Consider the following 14853-nt stretch of genomic DNA (forward strand, 5'->3'; position numbering starts at 1 on the left):
ACATTTGGTTTTTATTGATTTAGAAAAAGCTTACTATAATTTGAAAAGTTCTTGAGAAGAAAGGTGTTGATATGATTTATATTCAAGTCATTAAAGATATGTACACGAGAGCTTTTACTTGTGTTCGAACTGAAGGAGGATTGACTAAATATTTTCCTATTTCTGTTGGATTATATTAGGGATCGGCTTTAAGCCCATATCTTTTTGCTTTATTTATGGGTGGTCTTATTGGACATTTACAGGAGGATGTACCTTGGTGTATGCTTTTTGCTGATGATATCCTTCTCGTGGATAAGATGAGAGAAAAAGCCCAGGAAAAACTTGAATTATGGAGGTCTACATTGGAGTCAAAAGGCCTTCGTTTGAGTAGAACTAAAACTGAATACATGGAATGTAATTTTAGTAGTAGTAGCTCTAGTGACAAAAGTGTAAATTTGGGTGATCAAATTATTAAAAGGTGTGAACGATTTAGATATCTCAGGTCTGTTGTTCAAAGCGATGGTGATATAGATGAGGATGTTAATATTAAAATTCAAGTTGGTTGGTTGAAGTGGAGGAATGCTTCAGGCCTTTTGTGTGATAGAAAAGTACCGCTTAGACTGAAAGGAAAATTTTATAAAATGGTGGTGAAACCTACAATACTTTATGGCGCTAAATGATGACCTTTAAAAGAGAAGCATAATACTAAGTTAAGTGTTGTCGAGATGAGAATGATTAGGTGGATGAGTGGCTTTACACTTAGAGACAAAATGATAAATGAATATATCAGTGATAGGGTTGGTGTAGCTCATGTGACAGACAAAATTAGATAAAGTCTTCTTAGATGGTTTGGTCACATTAAGCGTCGACCATCTGATGATCTAGTTAGGAGAGTAAATGTTTTATATTCGAATTATGTTAAGAAAGGTAGAGGTATACCTAGGAAGGCTTGGGCTTATTGTATAAAAAAATGATCTCAATTTATTAGATCTAAATGAAAATATGACACTAAATAGGACGCAATGGAGAAAAAGGATTCATGTAGCCTACCCCATGTAGTGGGATTAAGGCTTTGTTGTTGTTGTTGTTGTTATATTTAAACTCATCACATAATGGTCCTCATGCTATCAACATTGATATTTATTTTAGTGTTATTGCGGCTCATTATGCAGATAACATTTGCAGACATTATTCCTAATTTATTGAGAAGTTGTGACTAGAATTTTTTGAGTGTCGCATGATTTTATGCTAATCATAATCGAACTGCATGATAAACTTTAAACGCTTAAAACATCTTCAATATTTTTCTTTCATAAGTGTTGTCATCAGTTTTTATCACTGGTGTGGGGTGCCTTCGGCATAGGTGCCAATGCTAAGTGAAATGACTAGCAAATTTTTAACTCCGGGTGTGGGATTTTGAGGTTCGAATCTAAAAAACATGTTTGCTTGTATTTTTCTCTGTGCATTAAGCCTAGTTGGCTGCAGTGAGAAGTGAAAACTTTGGTATTTGGAATAGCATCTACTTGATGGAATGTAATTTGTTAATTCAGCTTATTTGGTGTTGGATGCCACGCAGCACTTCATCCACATTTGTATCCTGGCTTTGATTATCTATTATGTAAATAAGGAATTATTAACTGTTAGAGTAGATATATGGCCGCTTTAACTGAAGTTTTTCATAAATATTGAATCATAAGAAGCTGAAAGTGGATCTTCCCAAGTCCTTCTTGCTAATCTGTTTGAATCTTGAAGTAAGTACCCCTAATTTGTTCTTCAACTGTTTCAGTGTTCTTTATGTTTTGTGCAATGAAGAGCCACTTTGGATGAATTTATGTCTTAGAGATGGGGGTCAGTTCGAATATAAAGGTTCCTGGAAGAGGACAACCTTATATCGGTATGTAAAATGTATCTTTCTTTAATTAATTAGAAGAAGAATCTGTGCATTTATCTTCAAGTTCAATTCACTACGAACGTACAAATTCTGTTCATTGTTTTAGCATTAGAGGAAAACCTTTTATCGTTATGTAAATTGTATCTTTCTTTAATTAATCAGAAGAAGTACTGTGCATTTATCTTCAAGTTCAATTCACGAGAAACATACAAATTCTGTTCATTGTTTTAGCATTCTGTTAAGACAGTCCTTCAAATCATTGCATGCTTTTTTTTACTTTGTGTTTTTTCTTTTAATTTTAACTAGTACTGTTTGTTCAGACAAAATCTATGCATCAAGATTGATGAGTGTCAAAGACGGCCTCTACATTTTGATGGTATAAGGTTATCTATATTCATCCCTTTTTGTTTTCATATTAGCCGTTTCTGCTTTTGTGAATTAACCATGAGGATATTTTTCTATCTTGTTTTTATTAGGTTTCAGCTCACTTTTCCTTTACAAAAGATGGTATCGGTGCTTTACTACGTTGGATGGATTTACTTCAGATGGTAAAGATCTCGAAAGAAGGAACAACCAATCATTGGAAGCATTTAACAATAAAATTGATGAGAAGAAACCGGTACTGTCGTTGAGTTGCTTTTAAACACTTTCAATTATTTAGGGATTTCTCCTTTTTATAATTTTAATGGTTAATGGTGGCATACTCTAAAGCAAATGCATCCTATTTGTACAATTAATATTGCGTGCATCAAATGGTTATTGTGCATACGTTATCTTCCTCATACTTTGTTTGGTCTAACTGATTCCTCTAACAAGATGTCCCAAAATTGACCTCCATCTTTCTGCATGTAATATGTTAGTTGTTTTAATTTGGGGTTAGAGAGGCTGTGTTGGAGTAGTTGGAAAGGATGTGTTTCTGCAATTTTCTTCTCTAATTGCTATCAGTTTTTACTATTGATTTTATTTTTTTCACAAAAATGTGCTCCTTTAGGGTCATTGTAGATTTTGTTCTCTCTTTTTTTGTTCAGTAGGTTATGTGTATACTGTATATGCAGCCCTATGGGCAGTAGCTCCTGCCATCATAAATCTGAGTGCCGCATTCTATAATCCTTGTATTCATTCTACAGAAATTTTTTTTTGACTTGTTTTCTCGGCTATATTCCATGATGTTGTTTTCCTTTGAACCATTTTATTATATCAGCTTTGTGCTTCTTCTTCAACCTAAATTTCTGGCAAAATAAGAAATGGTTCAATGGTTCAACCAAAATAACTGGCAAAATAAGAAAAAAAGAAATGGTTCATTGAACCGTATAATTCCTTATTTTGGTGCATCAAATGGTTATTGTTTTCGTTTGAACCATTTCTTATTTTTTTGACTTCAGTGCTTGCCATCACTTACTGTTTACCCTCTCAATGCCAGTTATTTTGCCTGTAGTTTTAATTAATATCAGCCATCCCTCGTTAAACTTTTCTCACTTTTACTAGATTCTTTCAGAAGTTTGATAGGCATTGATGTTTACGCTTCCAACCTAGGTTCTACTTACTGAAGTGGCAAGCACTTGGCCTGCAAGGTATAAGTGGACGGTGGATCAGTTATTGTCCAATTATGGTGATGTCTCTTTCAGGATATCTCAAAGAAGCTCTAAGAAAATTACCATGAAACTCAAGGATTATGTTTCATACATGAACTGCCAGCATGATGAAGATCCTCTTTATATTTTTGATGATAAGGTGACTAAATATTTTCAACATTATTTTTGAATGGTTTATAAAATGGTTTGAAATATTTAAATTGGTATTTTTGCAGTTTGGAGAAGTTGCACCAGCTTTATTACAAGATTATTGTGTGCCAAGTCTGTTTCAAGAAGACTTTTTTGATGTACTGGATTATGATCAGAGGCCCCCTTTCAGGTGGCTAATAATTGGACCAGAAAGATCTGGTGCTTCTTGGCATGTTGATCCAGGTTTGACGAGTGCTTGGAACACCCTTTTGTGTGGGAGGAAAAGGTAGATTTGTTAATAAGTATTTGTCCATGAATACAAATTATGATTACCGCCTTATTCAAATATTGTCTTTACTTACAGCCACGTTCTGTTAACATGAAAAGGGTTATTTTCAATTATTGCCTTCCAGTCTATTAAATGATATTATTATTCCTTTCCTTAAATTTTTTGAATCTGGTCGTCAGGGAATAAATTATTTCCCTAAATAACATTGGTCTTTTCTTTGTATTGCATTGAGAGCTGAATTCTCTTTCATTTTATGCATATTATGTACTATGTATATATCTTTATTGATGTTCTGATATTAAGAATATACCGATCATTGACAAGGTTATTGTTTATTTGTTGATTTTGAGCGGGGTTCTTGATTTTTGAGTAAACATCTCCGAAGACTAGAAGAGTAATGCTGTTGATTTATTTATAGGTGGGCACTTTATCCTCCTGGTAGAGTACCTGTAGGTGTTACAGTTCATGTTAGTGAGGATGATGGTGATATAAATATTGAGAGTCCATCATCATTGCAGGTAAATGGTTGATGATTTGTTTGAAATATAATTGATACAAATCTAAGTAACTTTTGTGTATTATTTGTGCAGTGGTGGCTAGATATTTACCCTCTTCTGGACGACCAAGATAAGCCATTGGAGTGTACCCAGTTACCAGGAGAGACAATATTTGTTCCAAGTGGATGGTGGCATTGCGTGTTAAATTTAGATACAACAGTTGCTGTTACACAAAATTTTGTAAATACATCAAATTTTGAATTTGTGTGCCTGGATATGGCTCCCGGACATGTTCATAAAGGAGTTTGCCGTGCTGGATTTTTAGCTGTTCAAGATGGTGTTAATGAATATCTGAAAAATGATGCATCATTCGAGATGAATTTATTGAATTATCCTGACATGTCACGGAGAGAGAAAAGGCTCAAAATTTTGGAACCATTTAAAGAGCAGAATGGACAACATAACAGCTGGAATTCTATCAGCGGTCTTTCACATGCTTTCAAGTGTTATAATCAAGAATTTTCTTATGACATAAACTTCTTGCTGATGTTTTTGGATAAGGGAATAGATCATTATAATACAATTTGTAGCCCAAGCAACATTTTAGGAGAAAGGGAGATAAGGACGTGGCTCCACAAACTCTGGGTTTTAAAACCTACAATGAGAAAATTGATATGGAAGGTATTCTGAACATTTTCTTCTTAAAAAGGATTTTGTCAAATCAAAGAAAGCTTTATGATTTAAGGTCTCGCTAACATATGTCCAGGATCTTAGTTTATGATCACTAGTGTAGTTGTTCTGACCAATCCTATTTCTCATTTAGGGTGCTTGCTTGGCCTTGAATGTGGAAAAATGGTCAGCTTGCCTGATGGAGATTTGTACTCATTACAATTTGCCTTTACCGATAGATGATGAGAAGTTTCCTGTTGGTACAGGCAGTAATCCTGTACGCATATTCTATCTCATGTCATTGGCATTGTTTTTTTTATACAAACCTGCTATTTTTTCTGTTATTGATTTGGTATCATTTAGATGCACTGTTTTTGTTTTTTCAGTGATTCAACCAGCAACTTGTGAGAACTATTCCTTTCAATTTGGTGTGAATGGTTTTGAAATGAGAAGATAATCACATTAGTTCTGGGTTGATCTTGTATTATGTGTAACAAAATATAAAATGCAGAAATTTGGAATCCTCTAGACATTTGGAGTGGTTTAGGTGGTGCTTTAGGGAATTATGATAACATTAAAATAAATATTTAATGTGAAATCTGCATCAGTATCGTTATCATTATTCCAATTATTTGAGTACAACTTTATGGGTCTTCATTTGTCATTCATTATTGCTGATTATTGTCAAAGATGCTAAACCTAATTTTTGCAAATCATTTTGAACTTAGATCCATAAAAAATTGAGTTGCCCTCTTTTTAAATCATATGATAATAATTGTATTTTCTTGTTTAATTGACACATTTTTCATCCTTCATTGTACATGTCCAAACCATAAGTTCTTTTTCAAATATTTTTTCTTCTATGCACGCCACCTTAATAAAATTTTTAATATAACATTCCTTAATTTACCATTTCTGTTTATGCCACTTATTCATTTTAAGGCTATTATTTTTTTCTTACTCTATTTAGATATAAATGATTTTTTATTGCCTAACATTCAAATTTTAGAAAAAATCTTTTTGTATAAAAAATGATCTTTTAAATGAAAATATGACACTAAATAGGGCACAATGGAGAAAAGTATTCATGTAGCTGACCCCACTTAGTGGGATAAAGGTTTTGTTGCTGTTGTTGTTGTTGTAACATTCAAATCTGTGCAACACCGTTAGTTTAATTCCGGAGTTAGAAAATTTACTTCTAAATTTCTGTAATATTCTCTTATCATATACTATTCTTGAGGTCTTGGCCATTCAATCCTTAGGTTTAGAATTTATATCATCATCTATATCTCCATTCTTCCACATAATGGATCCAATGTATTTAAATTTCTAATGCTTAGGGTATCATCTCATCTTCTAATAATATTGATTGATAATTGTTCATATCAGACCCGATAATACATTTCATACAGTCTTTTTTATACTAATTCTAGGTTTCCCATCTTCTGAATATTTTCTCCATTATAAATTTTTACTCTTTTCCCTGAATGACTCATAATTTTAATTATACCATTTGCAAAATGCATGCATCATAACACCTCATTTTGAATATTCTTTTCCAAGCATCTCTATGATCAATAGAAAGTGATATGAGCTTAATGTTGATCCTTTATATAAACATGCTATATTTGAAAACTCTTGGGTTATCCCATAATTATCTTACTTTGATTCACTAGGTTTCAAAATGTATGACAATATAGGATAGTTCGCCAAGTTCTTCTGGGTTCCTATTATGCAACACCATCAGCTCTTTCTTTTTCGAAGTAATTTTTCATGGTGCTGCTATTATCTTTTTTGTTATGATCCTTTATTGAATTCTTAAGGTGCACTGCTAGCCTTTATTTGGACCAAAGTAAGGATATAGGGGCATAACCATTGCCTGGAAATTGGAGTAGATGAGATTTGGGAGGATTTAGGGATGGTAAGAGATGATACAGTGATTGTTGTCTAGTGGCAATTGCTAGATATGGTGGGAGGGAGTTATCACCTATGTTTGAAATGAGAGTGTGAGCGCTAACACTTTTTCATGGTGTGATTCAAGTGAAGGTGGGGAGATAGAGGGAGTTGGGGAGGTGGAAAGTTCACTGGATGAAAAATAGGTAAGGAGACTTCAAAATGAAGAGGAGAGAATAAAGATGGGGATATTCTTTTATTTCTTAGCAATAAAAGTTAACGAGGGCTATAGAAATTACTTGGGGAAAATTTCTTGATTTCACTATTCACATATAGGGTGCATAAATATAGGGAATTCAATTCTTCCTAAATTAGGCAAGAAAATGATCCTGAAATAAAAAATAAAAGAACATAAATAGGAAAGGAATAAACACAAATCACGAGGTTTCAAACTTTTCAGGTTTCCACACTCCCCTTCATGTTGGGTCGTAGATTTTGTAGAAACTAAGCTTTGTATTGAGCTCTAGAATGTGTTTAAAAGGAAGGACTTTGGTGAAAACATCAACAATTTATTGGTATGTCGGGATGTAGCTTAGCCATATAATTTCCACCTTAGCCTTTTCAAATATGAAGTGTCTATCAACTTCAATATGCTTTGTCCTGTCATGCTGCTTAGGATTCTTGGCAATACTGATAAATGATTGACTGTCACAAAAATCTATATAGGCCTATTGGAGTTACATCACAGTTCCCTTAACGATTTTTGAATCCAGTTCCCTTCATAGATTCTCAAGACAAGCGTCTTATACTCTGATTCCGCATTGCTTCTAGAAACAACATATTGCTTCTTACTTCTCGATGTAATTAAATATCCCCATTCATATGAGTAATAACTGGTAGTGGACCTTATATCAGTAAGTTTCCCAACCCAACTAGCATAAGTGTAGACTTCCACGTATTTTTTTATGATTGTCTCAAAAATTAATCCATAAGCAGGAGTTTTCTTGAGAAACCTCAGAATTCTGTATAGCACCTCCAAATTCTCTTTATTTGGGCTATTCATATGTTGGTTCATACTATCAATTGAGTATGCAAAATCTTGCCTAACATGTGACAAATGGATGAGTTTCGTACCAAGCTTTGGTATCTTCCTTTATTTACATACTCTCTTCTTTCTTTTTAGACTTCTTCTTGTGTTCCATTGGAGTATTAGCAGATTTTCATCTAATCATTCTCGTTTTTTGTAGTAGATCTAGGATGTATTTCCTCTGTGATATAATAATACTTTTCTTGGAACTTGCTATTATACCTAGAAAATATCTCATGTTTTTTATTTTTTTGATTTCAAACTCAGTAGTAAACACTTATTTGATTTTAAGAATTTGTTTTTCATTATCACGAGTAAGAATCATATCATCTACATATACTATAATTGTAGCAATCTTGTCTCTCTAAGTGTGTTTTATCAACTACATGTGATCAACTGTCTTAGAGAATATCTATTGAGTTTCATAGTCTTAGCAAACCTTTCAAACCATGCCCTTGGTTATTGCTTAAGCTTATAAAGAGATTTCTTGAGTTTGCATACAAGTGTTTGTTAGAATCGTTTTCAAGTCCTGGTGGTATCTCAATGTTCACTTTTTCTTCTAGATCCTTATTCAAGAAGACATTTTTTATGTCAAGTTGATGCAATCCCCATTTCTTGTTAATTGCTACTGAAAGTAGAACTCTGATAGTATTCAGTTTGACAATTGGTGTGAAGGCCTCTTGGTATTTAATCCCATAAGTTGTTTGAAACTTTTTGCAATAAGTTTGGCTTGAATCTCTCAATACTCCCATTAGCTTTGTAGTTGATGTTGAACACCCACTTTCATCCAACTGATTTCTTATCCTAAGGGAGTTTAGTAAGAATCCTTATGTCATTATGTTATTGTTTTCGAATCTCCTCTTCCTTTGCTTTCCTTCGTTGTAGATTTAGGAATTTGCACACTATCAATGTTAGATATAAAGACTCTATAGATTGATGATAGTTTCCCATAATCTACATGCTTCTGAATTGGGTATCATGCACAACTTTTCTTATCATCAACACCATAAGAGAAGGGATAACTCATGAGTACTAAACTTTTCACCTGAAATTTCAGGTACATATGGACACTGGTTTTGGTTGGAGCAGTTCTTATTTTGTAAGTTGTCATCCCCTTGTTCAAGATTTTTCTTCCTCCTAGTGTACACATGAAGTTCTTTGTTGTGTACTTCCGGTTGGGTTAGTTGGATTTCCTTAACGAGAGTAGGAGAGTTAGATGGAAGAGGAGAAAGAAGAGTAGGTGGGGCTATCAATTAGGTGTCATTAAATGCATCCCAAAATTGATTTTAATTTGCACTCTCCCCTGAACATAATATTTGGGATATTATGGTTAATTTAAAAAAAAATGGCATATATGGATTTGTAATATTTTCTGATGACATGAGAGTAACACTTATACTATTTTTTTGTTAGAGAGATACCTAAGAAAAATACACTTGATGTATTCGGGTTAAGCTTGTGCGATTTGGTTAGTGAATGTGGATAAAAGAAACACAACCAAATATTTTCAGAGAAAGATTGGATTAGAGGCTCTAACATGAGTGTATTTTTTTATAACATGGAGAACAACTTTGAATCCAAGGCATTCTAGTAATGAGGTAGGTGGCTGTGGGCACATCTCCCTGAAAAATCTTTTTAGACATTGTGAAAAAGCATTATGGACTTAGGGTCTGTTTGGGGCAGCTGTAACTTATTGAATAATCTGCTGATAAGCTGATTTAAAATAATCTGCCTGCTAATAAGCTAGGTGAAGCTAGGTGCGGTGACTATTACAAATTTTTATTTTTTTGGAAAACCCAGATTGCAGCCAGAAAGCTGTCACTGCACCTAGATAGGTGCGGTATGAAAAAACTGTTTTCAGTATTTTGAAAACGCATAAGCTGCCAAAATGCAGTTTATCCAAACAGGTCAAGTGCGTTTTCAAAACGCTACTGCACCAAAAAAGCTGCCCCAAACAGACCCTTAGATATTTCAATGAGATGTCTATTCTTACACTTTGCTATCTTATGTTGTTATGGAATCTCAACACATGAACTCATATGGATAATACCATTCTTTACAAGGAAGGTTCAAAGGATATAGTTGAAGTATTTCTTTGCATTATTAATTTTGAGAATTTGAATTTTGCATTGGAATTGAGTGTAAATAATGTCATTGGATGACTCAAAATTTGTGCAATTTCATATTTTTATTTCATGAGAAATATTCAACTGGTTCTAGTGTGATCATCAATGAAGGATACAAACCATCTATGTCCATTGATGGTTTTCAATCTTAAAGGTCCCTAAATGTTGCTATGGATGATAGAGAAATGATGTGAGGGTTTGTACCGAGACAAAGATATACATTATGGGTGTGTTTAGCTAATTGACAGGTTTCACACTGATATAACTCAAGCTTTTTGTTAATAAAAGATGTGGTTACAATCACAATATAAGAATAATTGGGATGACCCAAACGACAACGCCATAATAAAACTTAACTTTCAGTAGACTCGACACAATAGACTCGAGATTATTAGAAGGGGAGAAGGGGATGACGCGAGGCGTATCCCAGGCACATGGGATTTCTCGCGACGGCAAGTGGATTGCACTTTCGTACTTGTACCAAACTGTTCCAGGTATTTTCATTTTGGTAGAGTTGGTTGGTCCCCTTGGGCCATTCGTAATTATCCAATTACTACATATTTGCTTTCCTAATGTTTTAGGTTTAGTTTTTGTGTATTTTGTATCGAAATAGTCGCCAACTTCTCTTCTTCCCTTTGGGGGCTCTATATCCTAGGGTTTCAGGTGGTGCTTTAGTTGTATATTGGTCTTCAGATGGTGTGAATCCTCATTATACCCTTTCACATCTCTCCAGCTTCACTGCCACTCCTCTCTCCTCATTGCAGGCCACCCCGATAGCAACCGTTTTGTTGTTCTTCATATTTCCTCTGTCCAGCCCTTCCTCCTTGCTGGCATTGCTTTTCACCTTCACTGTTGCTGTTGTCCAACCCTTTGTTGCTGCCATAACTTCAGCCCTCCATCCTTGCTGCCATCACCTCAGACAACTCTCCAACAATGCTCCCTATTGGTTGCTTGTTGTTCGACACTGGGGAAACGATCAACAAAAAAACAACAACAAACCTTTATCCCACTAAGTGGGGTCGGTTGCATGAATCCTTTTTCTCCATTGCTTTCTATTGAGTGTCACATTTTCATTTAACTCTAATAAATTAAGATTATTTTTTATACAATATGTCTATGTCTTTATAGGTCAACCTTTGTTTTTCTTAACGTAAGTCAAATCTAAAACATCTACTCTCCTAATCGGATCAACAGATGATCGACGTTTAATGTGACCTAATGTGACCAAACGACCAAACCATCTAATACGACTCTCTCTAATTTTATCTGTCACTGGAGCTACACCAACACTATCACATATATATTCATTTCACATTTTGTCTCTAAATGTCAAGCCACTCATTCCCCCAAGCATTGTCATCTCGGCAACACTTAAATTTTGTTTTATGCTTCTGTTTTAAAGGGCAACATTTTGTACCATAAAACATTGCAGGTCTCACCACCGTGTTATAAAATTTTTCTTTCAGTTTAAGTTGTACTTTTTTATCACACAATAGGCCCGATGCATTCCTCCACTTCAACCAACTAACTTGAATTCTACTAATAGCATCCCCATCTATATCATCATCATTTTGTAGAATAGACCGCGATATCTAACGAGTTCACACCTTTTAATGATTTGATCATACATGGTCATAACTTTGCCACTAGAGCTGCAACTATTATTAAAATTACATTCCATGTATTCGATTTTAGTTCTACTCAAACAAAGGCCTTTACTCTCCAATGTAGTTTTCCATAATTTAAGTTTTTCCTGAACTCATTCTCTAGTCTTATCCACAAGAAGGATATCATCAGCGAAAAGCATACACCAATACACCAATGTGCATCCTTCTAAAAATGTCTTGTAAGAGCATCCATAAGTAAAACAAAAAGATATGGGCTTAAAGTCGATCCCTGATGTAATCCAATTGGAATAGGAAAATATTGGGTCAACTCTCATTCTATTTGAACGCAAGCAACAACTCAAGTGTACATATCTTTACTGACTTGAATGTAAGTCATTTCAACACCTTTTTGCTCTATAACTTTCCAAAGGTTTTCTCTTGGAATCTTATCGTAAGCTTTTTCTAAATCAATAAAAATCATATGTAGATCTTTCTTTTTTTCTCGGTACATCTCCATTAAACATTTCAATAAATATATAACATTCATATTAGACCTGCCCGACATAAATCAAAACTGATTATGAGAAATCTTTGTAATACGTCTTAATCAATGGTTTATTACCCGCTCCCTTAATTTTAAAGTATGACACATCAACTTAATTCCTATACAATTTGCGCACTCTTGTGCATTGCCCTTTATTCTTAAAAATGGGGACCAAAATGCTCTTCCTCTACTCAGACATTTTTTTAGTTTTTAAAAAAAAATTAAAGAGTTTAGTAAGCCAAGAAATTCCCAAATATCTTAAATATTTCCACACTTCAATTGGCATGTCATTGAGTCCTCCTGATTTTCCACCCTTGATTTTCTTTAAAGCCTGCTAAACTTCTTTTTACTAATGCGACGATAAAAATAAAATATTTTACTATTATTAACGATATTAAGATCACTAAGGTAGCTCATATTTTCAGAAACCTTTTTAAAAGTTTATCAAAATAGTCTGAATATCTTATTTCTAAGAAAAGCATTTTTTTTTATTTTCATCTTTAATACACTTTATTTTAGTTAAATCTTTACTTTTTTTTTTTTGTTTGACTAGTTTATACGTATATTTTTCAATCTCTTTTGTATCTAATCTATTATAAAGATTACTAAAACAAGAATTTTTAGCGACACAGATTGTTCTCTTCGACTTCTTATGGGTCATTTTGTACTTTTCTCAATTCTCTAATCTTTTACATTTAAAACAATTTTTATAACATAACTTCTTATATTTTTCTTATTTTGCACATTATTATTCCACTCCCAACTATTTTTATTTATAAAAATACTTTCTTTTATTCTCAAAGTATATTTTTTATTATTTGTTTAATAGTGTTTATTGCTTTATGCCACTTAGAATTTGCTTCTTCATGAACATACCAAATCTTAAAATTTTGAAGTTTACTCATAAAAATAATTTTAGGTGTATTTTAGTTGCCCCCATCTAATTTTACGACATTTATTACTAATATTAGTTATTTTACAACTCTTCATCTTAAAATCTAGAACTAATAGTCGATGTTGAGTACTTAAATCCCCACTTGCAATGACCTTACAATATTTACATTCTCGACAATCTCTTCTTCTCATAAGAAAATAATCAGTTTGTGTTTTACTAGATTCATTCTTACAAGTAACAATATGCTTATCTATTTTCTTGAATAAAGTATTAACAATAACAAAATAATATACTAAAGCAAAATCTAATATGACTCTACCTTATTCATTAATCACTCCAAAACTGTAGTTGTCATGAATATTTCTAAATCTTCTACCACTCTACCGACATGTCCATTTAAATCTCCTTCAATAAAAATTATTTCTTCAAGTGGTATCATTTGTATTAAGTCTTCTAGGTCATTCTAGAAATTTTCTTTAGAATCTATATCTATACCTACTTGAGGATCATAAGCACTTAATATCAACAATAATCTCAAGGGCTATAATTCTATCTCAAATTCTATTATTTTTTACAACATTATCTTTTAAGCTCTTATCTATAATTACACCACCATTTCTTGTGCGACACTTATCTGAATACTAAAGTTTAAAACTTAAGTTATCAATCTTCTTAGCCTTTTCTCTAATTCTTTTAGTTTCTTGAATACATCAAATATTTATCTTTCTATGAATCATAATATTAACTAATTTATTTAATTTACCTATTAGAGTACCTATATTCCAGGATCCTATTATAATATTAATTTTATGGACTAATTTTTTTATCTGTATCCGTTCGTAATGTGAAACTCTTGTTTATTTAACACTACACCCGGGCGTCGGTGTAGCGATCCTTGCACGCTTTTCACTGTATTCATGTCATACAGTGCTTCACTTCAAGGGATGCCCTAGCATTTAGACATTGATCAAAATGATTCATGTCATGATTTTTCGACAAATTTTACACTGACTGTCGATTACGTAGCGCAACCCTCCACTTTTAACATTCAGGTTTTGGGACTCGGGTAAACAGTCGTTTTGCTATTTATTGTTTCCCAACCACTTTTTCCACCCCTGCACTACCTTCCAAGACCTCGCCAACCACCACCGTTATCAATTATGGTCTACATCCTAGCTTAAGATTGTCTTATTAGTTGTTTCACTTGTTTGGTTAACTCTGATATCAAGGGATAATGGAGGAAAGATTGTGTGTTGAGGGAATAAATTCTTCTTTAGCAGGTATAGAACTTGATGCAATTTAGTACTACCAATCACTTTTCTGAATCCACCATCTGAAATTCACAAGAATTAGCATAGAATTTAAAAATTCAGTTCAAGTCATGAACAAGTTGGAAGTAATTTGCACTATAGCTGGGGAATATATAACACTGATGAAAGCTGAATTTCCTTGGAGATTTTTGTAACTTCCTTTTCAACAATCTTGGATTGAGATTTATAGGCAAGTCTAACAAATTTGGGGTTGGTGATCTTTTGAAATTTTATGAGAGTGTCCCCAGTCATGTGATCAGAATCATCTGAATCTATTATTCATGGTCACAATCTTTTATTGTTAGCAAGATGTCGGCGCTTAAAAGGGGGAAAAGAGTTTTTGAT

At 33.3% G+C, this 14853-nt stretch overlaps 1 protein-coding gene across 1 annotated transcript in view; it reads left to right on the forward strand.

Annotated features, from left to right (window-relative positions):
* The window catches only part of LOC110033554 (F-box protein At1g78280), a 46220-nt gene that overhangs the window by 12234 nt on the left and 19133 nt on the right, over positions 1–14853 (forward strand). The window contains exons 2-9 of the mRNA XM_020737577.1: positions 1766–1873; positions 2191–2246; positions 2347–2489; positions 3404–3601; positions 3678–3877; positions 4299–4398; positions 4471–5058; positions 5201–5323. Of these exons, the coding sequence (XP_020593236.1) occupies positions 1766–1873; positions 2191–2246; positions 2347–2489; positions 3404–3601; positions 3678–3877; positions 4299–4398; positions 4471–5058; positions 5201–5323 (1516 nt within the window). The remainder of the gene's footprint in view (positions 1–1765; positions 1874–2190; positions 2247–2346; positions 2490–3403; positions 3602–3677; positions 3878–4298; positions 4399–4470; positions 5059–5200; positions 5324–14853) is intronic.

Source organism: Phalaenopsis equestris, unplaced genomic scaffold (assembly GCF_001263595.1).
Source record: "Phalaenopsis equestris unplaced genomic scaffold, ASM126359v1 Scaffold001221, whole genome shotgun sequence".
Taxonomy (NCBI): Eukaryota; Viridiplantae; Streptophyta; class Magnoliopsida; order Asparagales; family Orchidaceae; genus Phalaenopsis; species Phalaenopsis equestris.